At 63.3% G+C, this 12,130-nt stretch overlaps 1 protein-coding gene across 8 annotated transcripts in view; it reads left to right on the top strand.

Annotated features, from left to right (window-relative positions):
• Nucleotides 1-1,380: 1,380 nt before the first annotated feature.
• PEMT (phosphatidylethanolamine N-methyltransferase) overlaps nucleotides 1,381-12,130 on the top strand; it is a 39,799-nt gene continuing 29,049 nt past the window's right edge. For 2 of the 8 annotated variants that reach the window (XM_068909208.1, XM_068909207.1), the window contains exons 1-3: nucleotides 2,416-2,742; nucleotides 3,616-3,688; nucleotides 5,375-5,482. In XM_068909208.1, the coding sequence (XP_068765309.1) occupies nucleotides 2,705-2,742; nucleotides 3,616-3,688; nucleotides 5,375-5,482 (219 nt within the window). In that variant the 5' untranslated portion in view covers nucleotides 2,416-2,704. Of the gene's footprint in view, nucleotides 1,575-1,772; nucleotides 1,980-2,415; nucleotides 2,743-3,574; nucleotides 3,689-5,374; nucleotides 5,483-12,130 lie in introns of those variants that run through there. The other 6 variants (XM_068909214.1, XM_068909213.1, XM_068909210.1 and 3 more) reach the window with 6 other exon arrangements.

Genomic DNA, 12,130 nt, shown 5'->3' on the forward strand with positions numbered 1-12,130 from the left:
ATCTCCGGGGGACGTTTCCTCCTCTCCCGCCGCTGCCGCCGTTGCTTTCCCCGCTCGGTTCCCGTCGGCCTCCCCTCTGCCACCAGGACCCAGCTGGTGGGACTTGCACACTAAACAACATCCTCCCATCTGCTCCCGCGCACCGCCTTGGGAGATTGCAGAGGCGATAAGTGCACGCTCCGCACAGCAAAATTATCCAGCGCAAGAGATAAAAGGCTGGAACCACTTGGAGATAATCCGTCCGGGGGACGGCAGCTCCCACCCACGGCGCCGCCGCCTGCACCTCACCCCCGACGGGCCCCGGGTTGCAATCCGTGCTGCGGAGGTGTTTGTAGGCGCCGGCCACGATCAGGTCTGGCCCCACGTGAGCGCCCGAAGCAGGGGCCGATCCTGCAAGCGGGGAGGTGAGGATGCTTCGGTGCGGTGACGGGGCTGGGAGCGGCAGAGCTCACGAAACCCGTTTTCCTGCTGTCCGGTGTCTCGTAGAGCACACGCTCGGAGGAGGCCGCGGGAGCCGTCGCTCACGCAGGCCGCCTGTGCCTGCTGGGACGGGAGCGGGAGGTGCAGACATCCCTTCTCTTCCCTGCCACCGCTCCCGTGACACCGCTGGGAGCCCTGTGGGGACCTCGCCAGTCCTGGCACGGTGTCCTCGATAATCATGTTACAAAACCCGTCCCGCTCAGCGGGCAACGCAAGAGCAGAGCCTGAGACAGACTGAGGCTGCGGCGGGGCAGGAGGAGCAGGTCGTCGAGCATCAACGTGGTGCCACCCGGGAGCACGGACTGAGCCTTCTCCTTGCCACAACCGCAGCCGGGTCCGGCTGTGAACCAGGCAGAGCTCGGCCTGCAAGCCCAAATCTGAGCCTCTGCCAGCCCCATCCCTGGCAGCCTTGCGGGTCCGGGGGGGGTCATGCTATTCCCGTTGCATGGCTCCTGCTGCTGCAGGACTGTTGCAGCTCATCCACGAGGATTCCTGCACATCAAACACCTTCTTATTGCCCCTCAACCAAAGGTCTGCAAAAATTGAGGGGACACCTAGGGAGCATTAGAGGCCTGCGAGGACCAGGCTACCTGTTGTCCATACACAGGCACAGTCTGGGGCTGCATCAACCGGAAACATCCTAAAAGAGGACTCAAGAGAAGGAATAACAAAGAAAACAAAAATACTACGGCTGCTGCAGAGAACAGGGCACAATGAATTCTCCTTAAAACACACGCAGACTCGATGGCTTTAAATTTTACCCTGCAAAGAAGCAATATTGGGCATGCAGCGTTTAATTTCAGCAGCTCTGGGTATCTCTCCGCCTTGCACGCTCTCTTCCCTCTTTCATTTCCTATTGCAGCCTTGCAAGCTGGAAGAAAACCGGGCCTGCCCCGAGCCAAGCCCCCGGCGGCGGTGGGGGAAGCAGGGTCTCCGGGAGGCTTCCGAGCCCCCCCCCCACACCCCCCCGCCCCAACCCGGGGCCGGTTGCTTCACCCGGGCCAACACGGCGGGCGCAGGGCAAAGTCCGGGGCAGCGGCGGCCCCACCAGACGCTCGCCGCCCGCCGCGCCGGAGCTGCCGGCGGCCGCCGAGGTCAGTGCGCGTCCCGCTGCCGGCGCCCCGCGCCCCGCCGAGCCCGGGGGGGTCCCGCCGCCGCCGCCGCCGCCGCCGCCGCCGGGGCTGGTCGTCCGCCGTCGAGCCGGGGGGGGGTGGAGGGGGGGGGAGGAGGGAAGCCGAGGAAACTACATTTCCCATGATTGCCCTGCCGCCGCGGGTGTCAAAGCCGAGCAGGAAGCGCGGCGCGGGCTGGCGGTGGGGGCCGCGCCGCTGCCCCCGAGGGGGTCCCCGGCCTCCCCCCGCCCCCAGCCCGCCGCCGCCGCAGGGGGAGGTTGGGGCCCGGCGGCCGGCCGGGCGGCCGAGCCCCGCATGCCGCTGGGAGATGCTTCGCCCTTCCCCAGGGACTGCTGCGGGGGCCTGAGTGATTTGGATTATAGCAAGGTATCGGCGGAGCGCGGGGCGGAGCGCGGCGGGCGCCCCTCGCCGGGGCGTCGGGGCTGCCGCGAGGGTGCGCGCGGAGCGGCGGCGGCGGGGGGGGGGGGGAAGGGAGGGGAAACGGCGTCTAGCGCGGCGGCCGCGGTGGCCTGGCCTCCGCCTTGCAAGTCCCAGCTCAGCTGCTCGCGACCCCCCCCCGACCCCCCCCCATCTTTAGCGCAGCTCAAGCAGGGGAGGCTTTCGGGCCCAGCTGGAAAATCACCCTTCCCGGGGGCAAAAAATCGCCCTCGCGCCGTTGCCGGGTCTTGCAGGGCGGCAGCGGGTTCCCCCCGGCGCGGTCCGGGGGTGCCCTGGCAGGGGGCCTGGGCCGCGCCGATGCGAGCGCCCGTGCAGGTGCTGCGCATCGGAGGCCGAGGACCCCGCTTGCTGGGGGCCGGGGGGGAGAGCGATGAGCGGGGCTCACCCAAACCGGGGGGACGGTGTCGGCGAGTGCTGCGGAGAGGCGCCCGCGGGCTGGGGCTGCGCCCGGTCCGGCGGCAGCGGGTGCCTGCGAGGTCTCTCCCGACCCGGGGACGAGCTCACCCCGGGACGTTGCCACTTGGCTCCGTGGCCCGGGACCCGGTGTTTCCCACTTTGTTTCTGTGACCTTTCCAAATGCCAGTTCCAATATTTAACCAAGTGCTTTGGGCCAGACGGCTCCCGGGGGGAGCAGCCCAGGTGCGACGCCGTGAATGTCAGCGGAGTTGCGCTGCTCTCTTCCAGGACTGGGGTATTTTAGCTCCTATTGTCTTAGAAGCGCTTGGGAACGCAGCGGCTCGGAGCGAGGTAGCCGCGGCCGGGTGCGCCGCGGCCTCCCGCTGCAGCTCGCTTCCCCTGGCTCTTGCCAGCGTGCTGGCCCGTGGGGCACGTGGGAAACGGGGGGGGGGGGCCGACGGCTGCGGGGAAAGCGAAGGAGAGCTCAGGCGCGCGGGAGACGGCGGTAACCCCGCAGCGGAGCCGTGGGAAAAGTCTCCAGCAGCTCAGTGGGTCTCCAGCCTTGCTGGAGCTGGCCTTCCCCTGGAAAAGGCAGCATCCTTTGCCGTGCCACCTCTGCCCATCGACGCTGGCGTGCCCCGGGGCTGCCTGGCTCTCTGCCCAGCCCGGCAGCCTGCATCCTTCCCCATCCCTTCCTCCTCGCCCTGGCGCTGAGCCGCTAAGTGAGGCCAAATGTGGCCGCCCGGAGCTGCTCGGTGCCACGTAACCCCGTGGCCCGGCGCCGCGGCTCCCGGAGGGATGCTCGGAGCCGGCGCGTACGTGGTGCCGCCGGCTCTGCTCGCGCCTCGCGTGCCCAGCGGCCCCCCAAGCTCCTTCGCCGCCCCCGGCCCCGCTCCGGCCGCGCGGCAGGGAGCAGATCCCGCGGGCGCTGGCGCCGTCCGACCCGGGCGCCCGCCCACGTCTCACCCGGCCCCGATTCCGGGGCCGTGCCGGCGGCCGAGCCAGCAGCTTGTTTGCCGTCAGGATCCTCTCGGAGCTGTCGGATGCAGCTATTCATTGCCGTCGGGGAGGAGGGGGCAAAGTTGGATGTTCTGTGCTCGTTACATGGTTGTCTCAGCACCTTGCAGAGACAGCTCATCCTAATGGGCTCCCTTTTTATCCCTAAAAGCACATCCTCGGCACAGGCCAATCTGCTTCCCGCTGGCAGCAGCAAATTTGGTTGTTCAGGAGGAGAAAAGAAGGTGAGTGCAATGTTAATGATGCTGCCAGCCAGCAGTTAGTAGGTCAAGAAGCTTTTGTTCAGCCCGTGCTGGTGGCGTGCTCAGCGCCGTACGCGGCGAGAGGAGAGAAGCTGTCCTGGTCCCGTGCGCTCCGCAATTGAAGCGGGACCAGACAGTCCGGCCCCGCCGTGAACGGCTTCCTCGGCGCCTGGGGCACGGCTTGGCAGCTCGGTCTCCGTTTGACGGGACGAGGCCGGATCGCCGAGGGATGCTCGGCGCTGCAAGGAGGGGAGGAGAGGCTTTGGAGGACGGGCATGGACCGTTTCCCATGGGACGGCTCTTAGGATGAACTTAATTTACTCCGGCCCTGCACAGCCGACGGGTCCCGGTCCAGCCCCTGGGGCTGCACCCGTCGCTCCTCGCCGTGCCTGCATCCCCAGGGCTCGGATGGAGGTGCCCTGGGGAATTGGGGCAGTTTAAAGGCAGCACGCGAACCCGTGCGCGGATCCCCCCCGTGTGCCCGCGCTCCGCTCTTGCGCTTTGCGCGGCGGCGGCGAGCATCTCTGCGAAACGAGACCCCCGCCGGCGCTGCAAGCGCGGGAGCAGTGCCCGGGACCCCTGCTCTCGGCCGCGAGAGGCACCAGCCTTACGGGCCCCTCTCCGCAGTTTCCCTGTGGCTCTGGGCGCTCCTGCGCGGAGCCGGTCGGGATTTCGCTCCCGGCCGGGCGAGGCGAAGCCGGCACCTTTGCGAGAAGAGGCCGCTCCGCCGCCGCTGGGGACGGCCCTTCCTGTCCCCTGGCACCCGAAGGCCTTGCAAACACAGCTGTGTTTGGGAAGCAGAAACTTTCCACGTCTCAGAGTTGTCTTGGTTTGGATTCAAGCGGGGGGAGGGCTCGGGCTGGGCTATTTTGTCTTTTGTTTTCAAAGTTTCTGGCAAAAAAAAAAAAAAAAAAGCCAGTGTTGGCTGTTTTTCATCCAAATAGCACTGCAGGGAGAGAGAAGCAGCGTGGCTTATTGCACGGAAAAAATGCTGACGCTGCCAGGGAGCTGTCCTGGGAAAAATGTCTCTTTCTTCAAAGCAAAAAAAGGCGGGTGGGGGAGCAAACTTTAAGGCATTTTGTTTCCTTTTGTTAAGCAAGACAGAGGAGTCTTCCGCAGCTTTTTACGACGCAAACGCGTGCCCCCACGCCGCGGGGCGGGCTTGCGTTGGCCTTACTTTATGGAAGGAGAGTTGGAGGCTCGTTGCTTGGCGTTTCCGCGCGGGCCAGCGTGCCGGAGGCAGCCGTCCGTCCCCGGGGACCCGGGGACGGTGCTGCCCTTCCTGGGGCTTGCCAACCCGCTTGGCTCGCCCGGCTGCGCCGCGGCGGTGGTGCCCGTCCTCTGCTCTGCCCGGCCTTCTGAGCCCGCTTGGGACGTGGCCAAAACCCCCATGGGCCGGACGGGGTCCCCAGCGCGTCTGGGATTTGCTGCCGTTGGGGGAATGTGAGAGCCGGCGCCAGGGGGAGACCCCCGTCCCTTTTTCGGGCTTTGCGTCCTTGGCGGAGCTTTGCGAGCCGCGTTCCTTGGGGCCGCTCGAAGCTTCGTCCGGCGTCGCGCCGCGACCGATGCTTTGCATCTGAGAAGCGCTGGGGTGCAAGGGCCGGTTCCCCTGGCATCACCCGCAAACCCCCCCCCCCCAACCCCGGTAACTCGCTCTCCCCCTGCCAGGTGGACGTGAGAGCCATGGCGCGGCTGTTGGGCTACGTGGACGTGACCGACTCGTGCTTCGCTGCGGCCGTCCTCAGCATCGCCTTCAACCCGCTCTTCTGGAACGTGGTAAGAGCAGCCCGCGCACCGGCCGCCCCGGGCATCCCCTCCTCCTGCCTGGGCGAAACGCTCCTGGGGTCCGGCGCGGGCGCTGATCGCTCTGCGAGCACTGGGCTGGACGGGGAGCGAGGGCTCCTGTCGGGAACGTGGCTGGGGGAGCGCTGGGCTCGGCTGGTGGGGGGGCGCGCGCGGATACAGCGAACGAAAGCGGTCGGCGACGGTAAAGCCGAAGAAACGTCGCCGAGCCGGGCTGCGCCTGCGTGCCGGGAGCCCGCAGCCGAAAACGCCCCGCTCCCCTCGATGGCTTGGCTTCGTCCGTCCTTGCAAGAGCAGCGGGAGTCGTTGCCGGCCCCGGTTTTGCAAGCGCCGCGGAGGCGATGCGCCGAGCGGGGAGCCCAGAGCGGCCGGTCTGGTAGCCGAAGGGCAGGACGACTCCTCGGGAGCGCCGCCGGGGGCCGGGGGCGAAACCTTCTCCTTTAAGCGCTCGAGGAAACGGGATGTCGTCTCACCTACGTTTTCCTGCCAAGCTTCCCCGCGGTGGTTTTCGCCCGGGGGGAGTCTCCTTTAAAAAGCCCTTATTTTCTCGGCGCTCTCCGAGCGCGGGGGCTCTCGAGATTGTGTCGCGCTGGGCTTTGGAAAAGCGAGGCTCGCCGAGCCGTGAGTCGCTTCGGAAACCTCCGCCGCAGTTCTTTGTTGCAGCCTCCCTAATTTTTCCTGCAACGCCTTATTAAAAAGTCTCACAGCGTCTGAAACGCGAGCTAGAATATGCCGCGGAGTCGTCATTTAGCATGCAGAATCGACGGACGAGAAGATTCAGGATGTGGTCTCTGGGGGAAGAGACCGGCTTCGGTGAGGAACTGCATGAAAGAGAAAGAAAAAAGTACTTTATTGGCGCCTGCTGCTACGCCTGTGACTCATGGGATGCCTGCAGCTTGGGAAATGGCATGGCATTTTGGATCAAGAGTTTGGCTGCCGTTAAAGGACAGGGAAAGCTGATGTAACAGCAGGAAGTTCATTGCTCTGGGTTGTGTCTGTCCCCTCGCGGCGCCTGGAGAGCTTTGCCTTTGGCGGCAGGTGGCACTGCAAGCAAAACGCGCCGGGCTGCGCCGGGGAGCAGCTCCGGGTGGGTTTGCCATGAGGAGCCTGAGCGAGTTGCGTTAAAATTAAAAGCTCTGGAGAGGTTAGCGTGCGTCGAGATGTTTCCCCAGCTGCAAAGGGCTGGATGGCTCCCGCGATCCACATGCCTCCCGCTGCGCCTGCACCGCCCGGGCCCCCCAGAGCATCCCCGGCTCCGCCGCTCCCGGCGTGCGGCGTGCACCAGGCACGGCTCGAAGGCTCTTGCGCCCGTGCCGAGGGGCCGGCAGCCCTGAGCGAGCCCCCGCTGTCCGGTGCGTTTTAGCAGGACTGGCCCCAGCCATCCCTGGATTTTCCCTAACCTGCTTCCGTTCCCTCCTCCAGTCCTTTCCGTGTGAGCAGTGTCCCCTGCTTGCACCATGCCACCAGCTTTTCTCTCTTTAAATCCCTGCGCAGCCTCCCTGTGTCTTTTGCTCTTTGATTTCCTTCCCAGCAGCTGAGATCATCTCTGCCTCTGAATTACTTTGTCCGGGCTTGCAAGCGCCTCGGCGCAAGGACTCTGGTTTTCTGTGCCGTGCCCAGAGCACCCTCGGCTCTCCGCGCGGAATAAATAGTGCCGAGGGCTGGTCGAAACCCCTCCTGCGCGTGAAACGCCTGATTTGGGGAGGAGGAGGTGGCGATGCATTGGCCCAGTTCAGTGGCTTGATGTCTCCCTGCTCCCCTCCCTGCAGGCGAGCGCCGGGGGGTGCCGCGAGCATCCCCCCGGCGTCGCCCCGCGTCCCCCCCGCCGAGCCCGGCTCGGCCCGCGGCCGGGCTGCGCCGGCTCTTCCCTTCCCGCTCGGCGGCCGGGGACGGTGCGCGAGGCCGTGCGGGTTTGGAGCCAGCTCCTCCCCGCCTGGCCCCCGGGTGACGTAGTCCTTGGCACGGCTTGGACGTGTTCCCACGCTGTTCTCCTCCTTTTTTTCCTTTTCCTTCTCTGATTTCTCCTCCTCATCCGTTGTCTCTGCATTCCCGTGCGGTGCCGGGCGCGGGCAAGGAAGATATTAAACAACTCGTAGGGGACAAACGTTTTAAGCCCCGGATAACTGCATGCCGGCGTCCTTAGGGAGCGCGCTGAGCCTTGCCGCACGGGGAGTTTCTAAACTAGAATTTTTGAAGGTTTCTAACGCTGTCGCAGTGATAAAACAGCGAGCGGCGTAAGGGAGAGGCAGGTAGTCTGACGTCCGTCACCACGCAAGTGGATTTAAGCGGGGAGGACGTAACTCATCCCTCCTTCCCTTGATTGGAAGCTCTTAAAAATTTACGACTGGCGTCACGGACCGATTTAGAAATGTCACGTCTCCGATTGCCCGACGAGGGCTCGCTCTTCCCGTCACCTCCGGTGAACCCCCCCAAACGCCCCGGCGTCTTGCAGGCGCTGCAGATTTAAAGTCTAGGAATGGCATTAGTGCAACTTAGCATGAAAGCAGACTTAGCTTTGAGAGCAAACAGACCCCCGTAGACCCCCATCCGACCAACGTGACTTTATGCTTCAAGGTTGCTGCTTTTCCAGCTCGGGGTGACCTGGTCTCCGTTCTAGGCTGCTGTCAAGCGTTTAAACACCATGAGGTTTTGATTAAGAAGCAGCTCCCCAGGCGCTTGGGCTGACAAAGCCTGCCTCCTGATGGATGTGCATCTCTTGGTCCATTTATTTTTAATTTCCCTTCCTTTCCTCCTCCTTCGGAGGCTGCAGAGATCTGCCAAGTGGATGAGAAGCTCTCGGAGGGAAGCTTGCAGACGCCGGCAGCCCGATTTCACCTACCTCTGACCACTTCTTGCTAAACTCGGGGGAAGGTGGCTGGTCCCAAAGCGGCCGGGGGGAACCGCCGGGGAGCTGGGGGGCGAGGGGGGTTCAGCCCTCCGGGAGCCGAGCCCCGAGGAGCCTGCTGGGGGCTGGGGGAAGTGTCCTGCGCTGGGAGATTTCGGCAGCTCCCTTTGTCTTACCGAGGGAAAGAGCGGAAGGGGGCTCGACTGCGGTGCCTTAACAGCGCCCCCGGGGAAAGGAAATTGCAGGGCACGAAATGGCTTTTTAATGCGGCAGCCAGACGAGAGCCGGGGCTGGAGGCAGCAGGCAGCGCCGCGGGGCGAACGGGCTGAGTAAGGCCGAATAAGGCTGCGCGGTGGCAGCAGTATCCGCGGCGTGGGCAGCTGCACACAACTCGTGGCGTTCAGCACAGAGCAATTAGCTGAGATTTCGAGGGCTGTGCCAGGAGCGGGTCAGGCTAAGTGGTGCGATGGTCTCTTTTGGCCTTAAACTTTGGCACGTCTGTGAGTTTTGGGGTTCTCGTGCAAATCAAGAGGGCAGCTGCTGGCAAAAGCAGGAGAACAGCCTTCAGCTGTCTTTTGCAAAGTGCTTTAGGTGCTGCTGTAGAAAGCACAGCGCAGCGATGGTGATTAGCTGCCGATAACAGGTGCTAGATCAATAGCAGGGCTTAAAGCTGCGCCGTAAGGCAATTGCCTGGAGAAAGCGTTTTTCACCGGGGTAAATCCGGGCTTGCGACAGAGGCTCGCGTCCTTTCTTACATCTCTGGTTTTAAAATGTCACCAGCGGCTCTGATGCGTTTCATCCTTTGTGCTGGCGGAGGACGCGCATTATTCGTAATTGGGCTCTCTAGCAGGCAGCGATAGCTGTTTTCCTTTCCTACCAAACCTGCGAAAGAGCAAGGTTTGGCTTTGTTTTTTCTTCCCCCACCCCAAACAGAATTTCCTGGCAATTTTGTTCTGAGCGACGCGGTGCCGCTTCCCGCGAGGGCTCCCGAGCGACGCTGTGACACGCGTCGGGAGCGTTTGGCGTCGGCGGTCTGCGCCAACTCATGACACAGACGCCCCGGGATTTTGATTGCCGTGAGTCGAACGTCCTTTGGCCGGGCACACCTGCTGGGCTGCTAAATTTAGCCATCCAGCGTGTACGCGCCGCTGCGATCCGCGTAACAGGCACCGAAACTGGGTCAGCTCCTCCAGCCTGCTGGACGGGGGTTAGCAGCGCCGGCGCCCGGAGGAAGAGCCGCGGCCTTCGTCCGAAGCCCGGCTCCCTCTTCCGTGCAGCCTCCCGGCTGGGCGCGTCGGTGTCTGCAGCCCTCCGCCGGCAAACAGGGCCACCGCAGGGCTGGAAGCGCTGGAGAGGGTGCAAGTCATCCGTGTGTCGAGCGCGGGAGGGTCTCGGTCCTCCGGGCTGCCGGCGGCGCGGCGGTAACGGTTCGAGCGGGTGCCCGGCCGCCGCGCGCCGGTCCTGCCCCTGCAACGTGCTGGGGCGGCCGAGTCACGGCCCGACTGACCCAACGAGCAGCCCCCCCCCTTTTTTTTTTTTTCTTTTAGCTTTAGCTTGTGTAGAAACCCGGTGCATTTGTTACACATACCAGTCTTTTTGTAGTTATGATTCAAAAATAACGTGCGGGCTGCCAGCAGCCCTGCTGTAGTAAGTTAGCACATGCACAAAGGATGAAAAAATACATTTAGGCGAAGAGCCTTGTTTTCATATGCATTGGAGGGTTATTTATAGGCCCTAGAAGCAGTGAGAGGCCCTTTCCTCGCTGTCCTCCTCCTCCCCTGTCCTGCCTGCTGCTGCTGAACGCTTTCCGCAGCTGACGAGGTGCTGCTCAAAGCTGCCAATCTATAAAATTGCAATTACATCCCACAGGACAAGGTGAAAACGCGACTGGAGGGAAAAAAGGAAGTATTATTCTTTACCTAGACCGGGACGGTGGGGAGCCGGCGGGGGCCTCCCAGGCCGCCTTGGACTTTGGCAGCGTTTGCGCCTCTAAGAGGGGAGAAGGCAGCGGCTTCCTGCGGGGTTAAGACCGGGCTGCTGCTGGGCTGCCGGCCCGCCAGTGCCGCAGTCACAGACGCCCGCGCTGCCTTTTCCGGCCGTGCCGCGGGGCAGAGCGTTTCGCAGAAGCCTGCCCGATTCCCCGGAGGATGCGATGTCCCAAAAACAGGCTGCTTTGACGAAGCCGGGGAGTGGGGCTCAGGTTAGCCTGCAATAGCCCCGTGCACGGAGACCCGGGTCCGGTTTCGGCACGTGGGAATTGCTTCTCCTGCGCGCCGGAGATTTCGCGGGGCTGAGGGCGGCGCTGGGCATTCCTGGGATGGGCGCAGAGCCGGGAGGTGACGAGAGCGAGCGCCCGGGTACCGACCTGAAAGCTCACCCCCAGCATCCTCAGCCCGGTTTGCCGTTTAAAACCCGCTTCATTTTCCGGTTGGCCGGGTGTCCGCTCCTGGGCAGGGTCTGCAGGTGCGGATGGGCTCTGCGTGCTGCAGGCAGGCAGATGCGTCCAAGACCTCTCGCTCCGGAGCCGGCCACCGCCGGCAACGCTGGGTTCGTTCCCACAGCCGTTGCTCGCCTGCGATGGCTGTTCGCCGGGGAAATGAGTGGACGCAAACGGGTGGATGTTTTGCTCTTTGAGCCTGAGTTCAAGCGTGCTTCAGCGCGCCTCCAGCGCGATTTTTTTCCTTGTATGCCCTGCTTCAGCGGGCTCATTGCTCTCCAAGGACTCTTGCTAAAAGAGAGCTCCGTTACTAGCCGGGGCAGCAGGGACGTTGATCCCCCCCAAGTAACTGCAGAGGGTTTACTGCGGTGTCAGTGCAGAAGACCTTGCACGGAAGTGCTTGCGGGTGACCGCCTGAGCGGTCACCTCTCCGATTCCCGCAGGGCAGCCCCCTCCCGACCGGCCCCGCTAGCACCGAGGATGAGCCGTTTTGTGAGCGCTGGAATTGGAAACGGGAGCCACTGCAACAGCAAACTGCACATTTCTCTCCCTTCCCCTTGCCTGGTAAAACGGGGGGCGAGAATATATTTTTCCTCATTTTCTCTAGTTTTCTTCCCCCTTGGTGAGCTCCAAAGAGGCATTTATTCCCAGGTGCTCGAGTGGCGACAGAAAATGGCTAGAAAAGTAGATGCAGCCCTCCTTTTCTCTTCCTCCTATATTGCGTCCCCGATGACATAAGTAGCTGCAAACGGCACTTGGCAAGGCTATCCCACATCCCTGCTGTCTCGAGTGCGAAACGACATAGTGCAGGAGCCTGATCACGGCAGCCTTTGCTGGGCGCCGGTTCCTGAAGCCCGTGGGGAACCTCGTCCCGGTTAAAGCGGACGGGTATCTGCTGTCCCCGCAGGCGCCCTGGCACCTCCCGTTGTAAGGCATTCCCTCTAAGGTTTTAAAACCCTAAGCCCTAGCCCTGGGGGAAGCTACGTTTTTGGAAGCTGGTGTGTTGTGTTGTGTTGGTGGAGGACATCAGCTGCGGATACAGGCTGGAAGTCCCAGGCTTGCACGCCTGCGTGTGGCTTCGTTAAACTCTCCTAATCCCCCAGCAAAGGTTGGGGGTCAGTGAGAGGAAGGCTGACCGCAGCTCTTGATTTTCCTGTGCATCACTGCAGTCACGAATCCCAGTTGTCTGGGTCTGGAAGTTTCTTGCTTTTTTTTTTCCCTCTTGCAAAATCTTTTTTGCTCCCTCTGCTTCCTCCTCCAGGCCAGGGATGATGCAGCCGTGGGCTCGCTCCACGGGTCCCGGCGTGTGAGCGGCTGCTTTGTCTCGCTGAAGAGTTTT

This window comes from Struthio camelus, chromosome 15, assembly GCF_040807025.1.
Source record: "Struthio camelus isolate bStrCam1 chromosome 15, bStrCam1.hap1, whole genome shotgun sequence".
Lineage (NCBI taxonomy): Eukaryota > Metazoa > Chordata > Aves > Struthioniformes > Struthionidae > Struthio > Struthio camelus.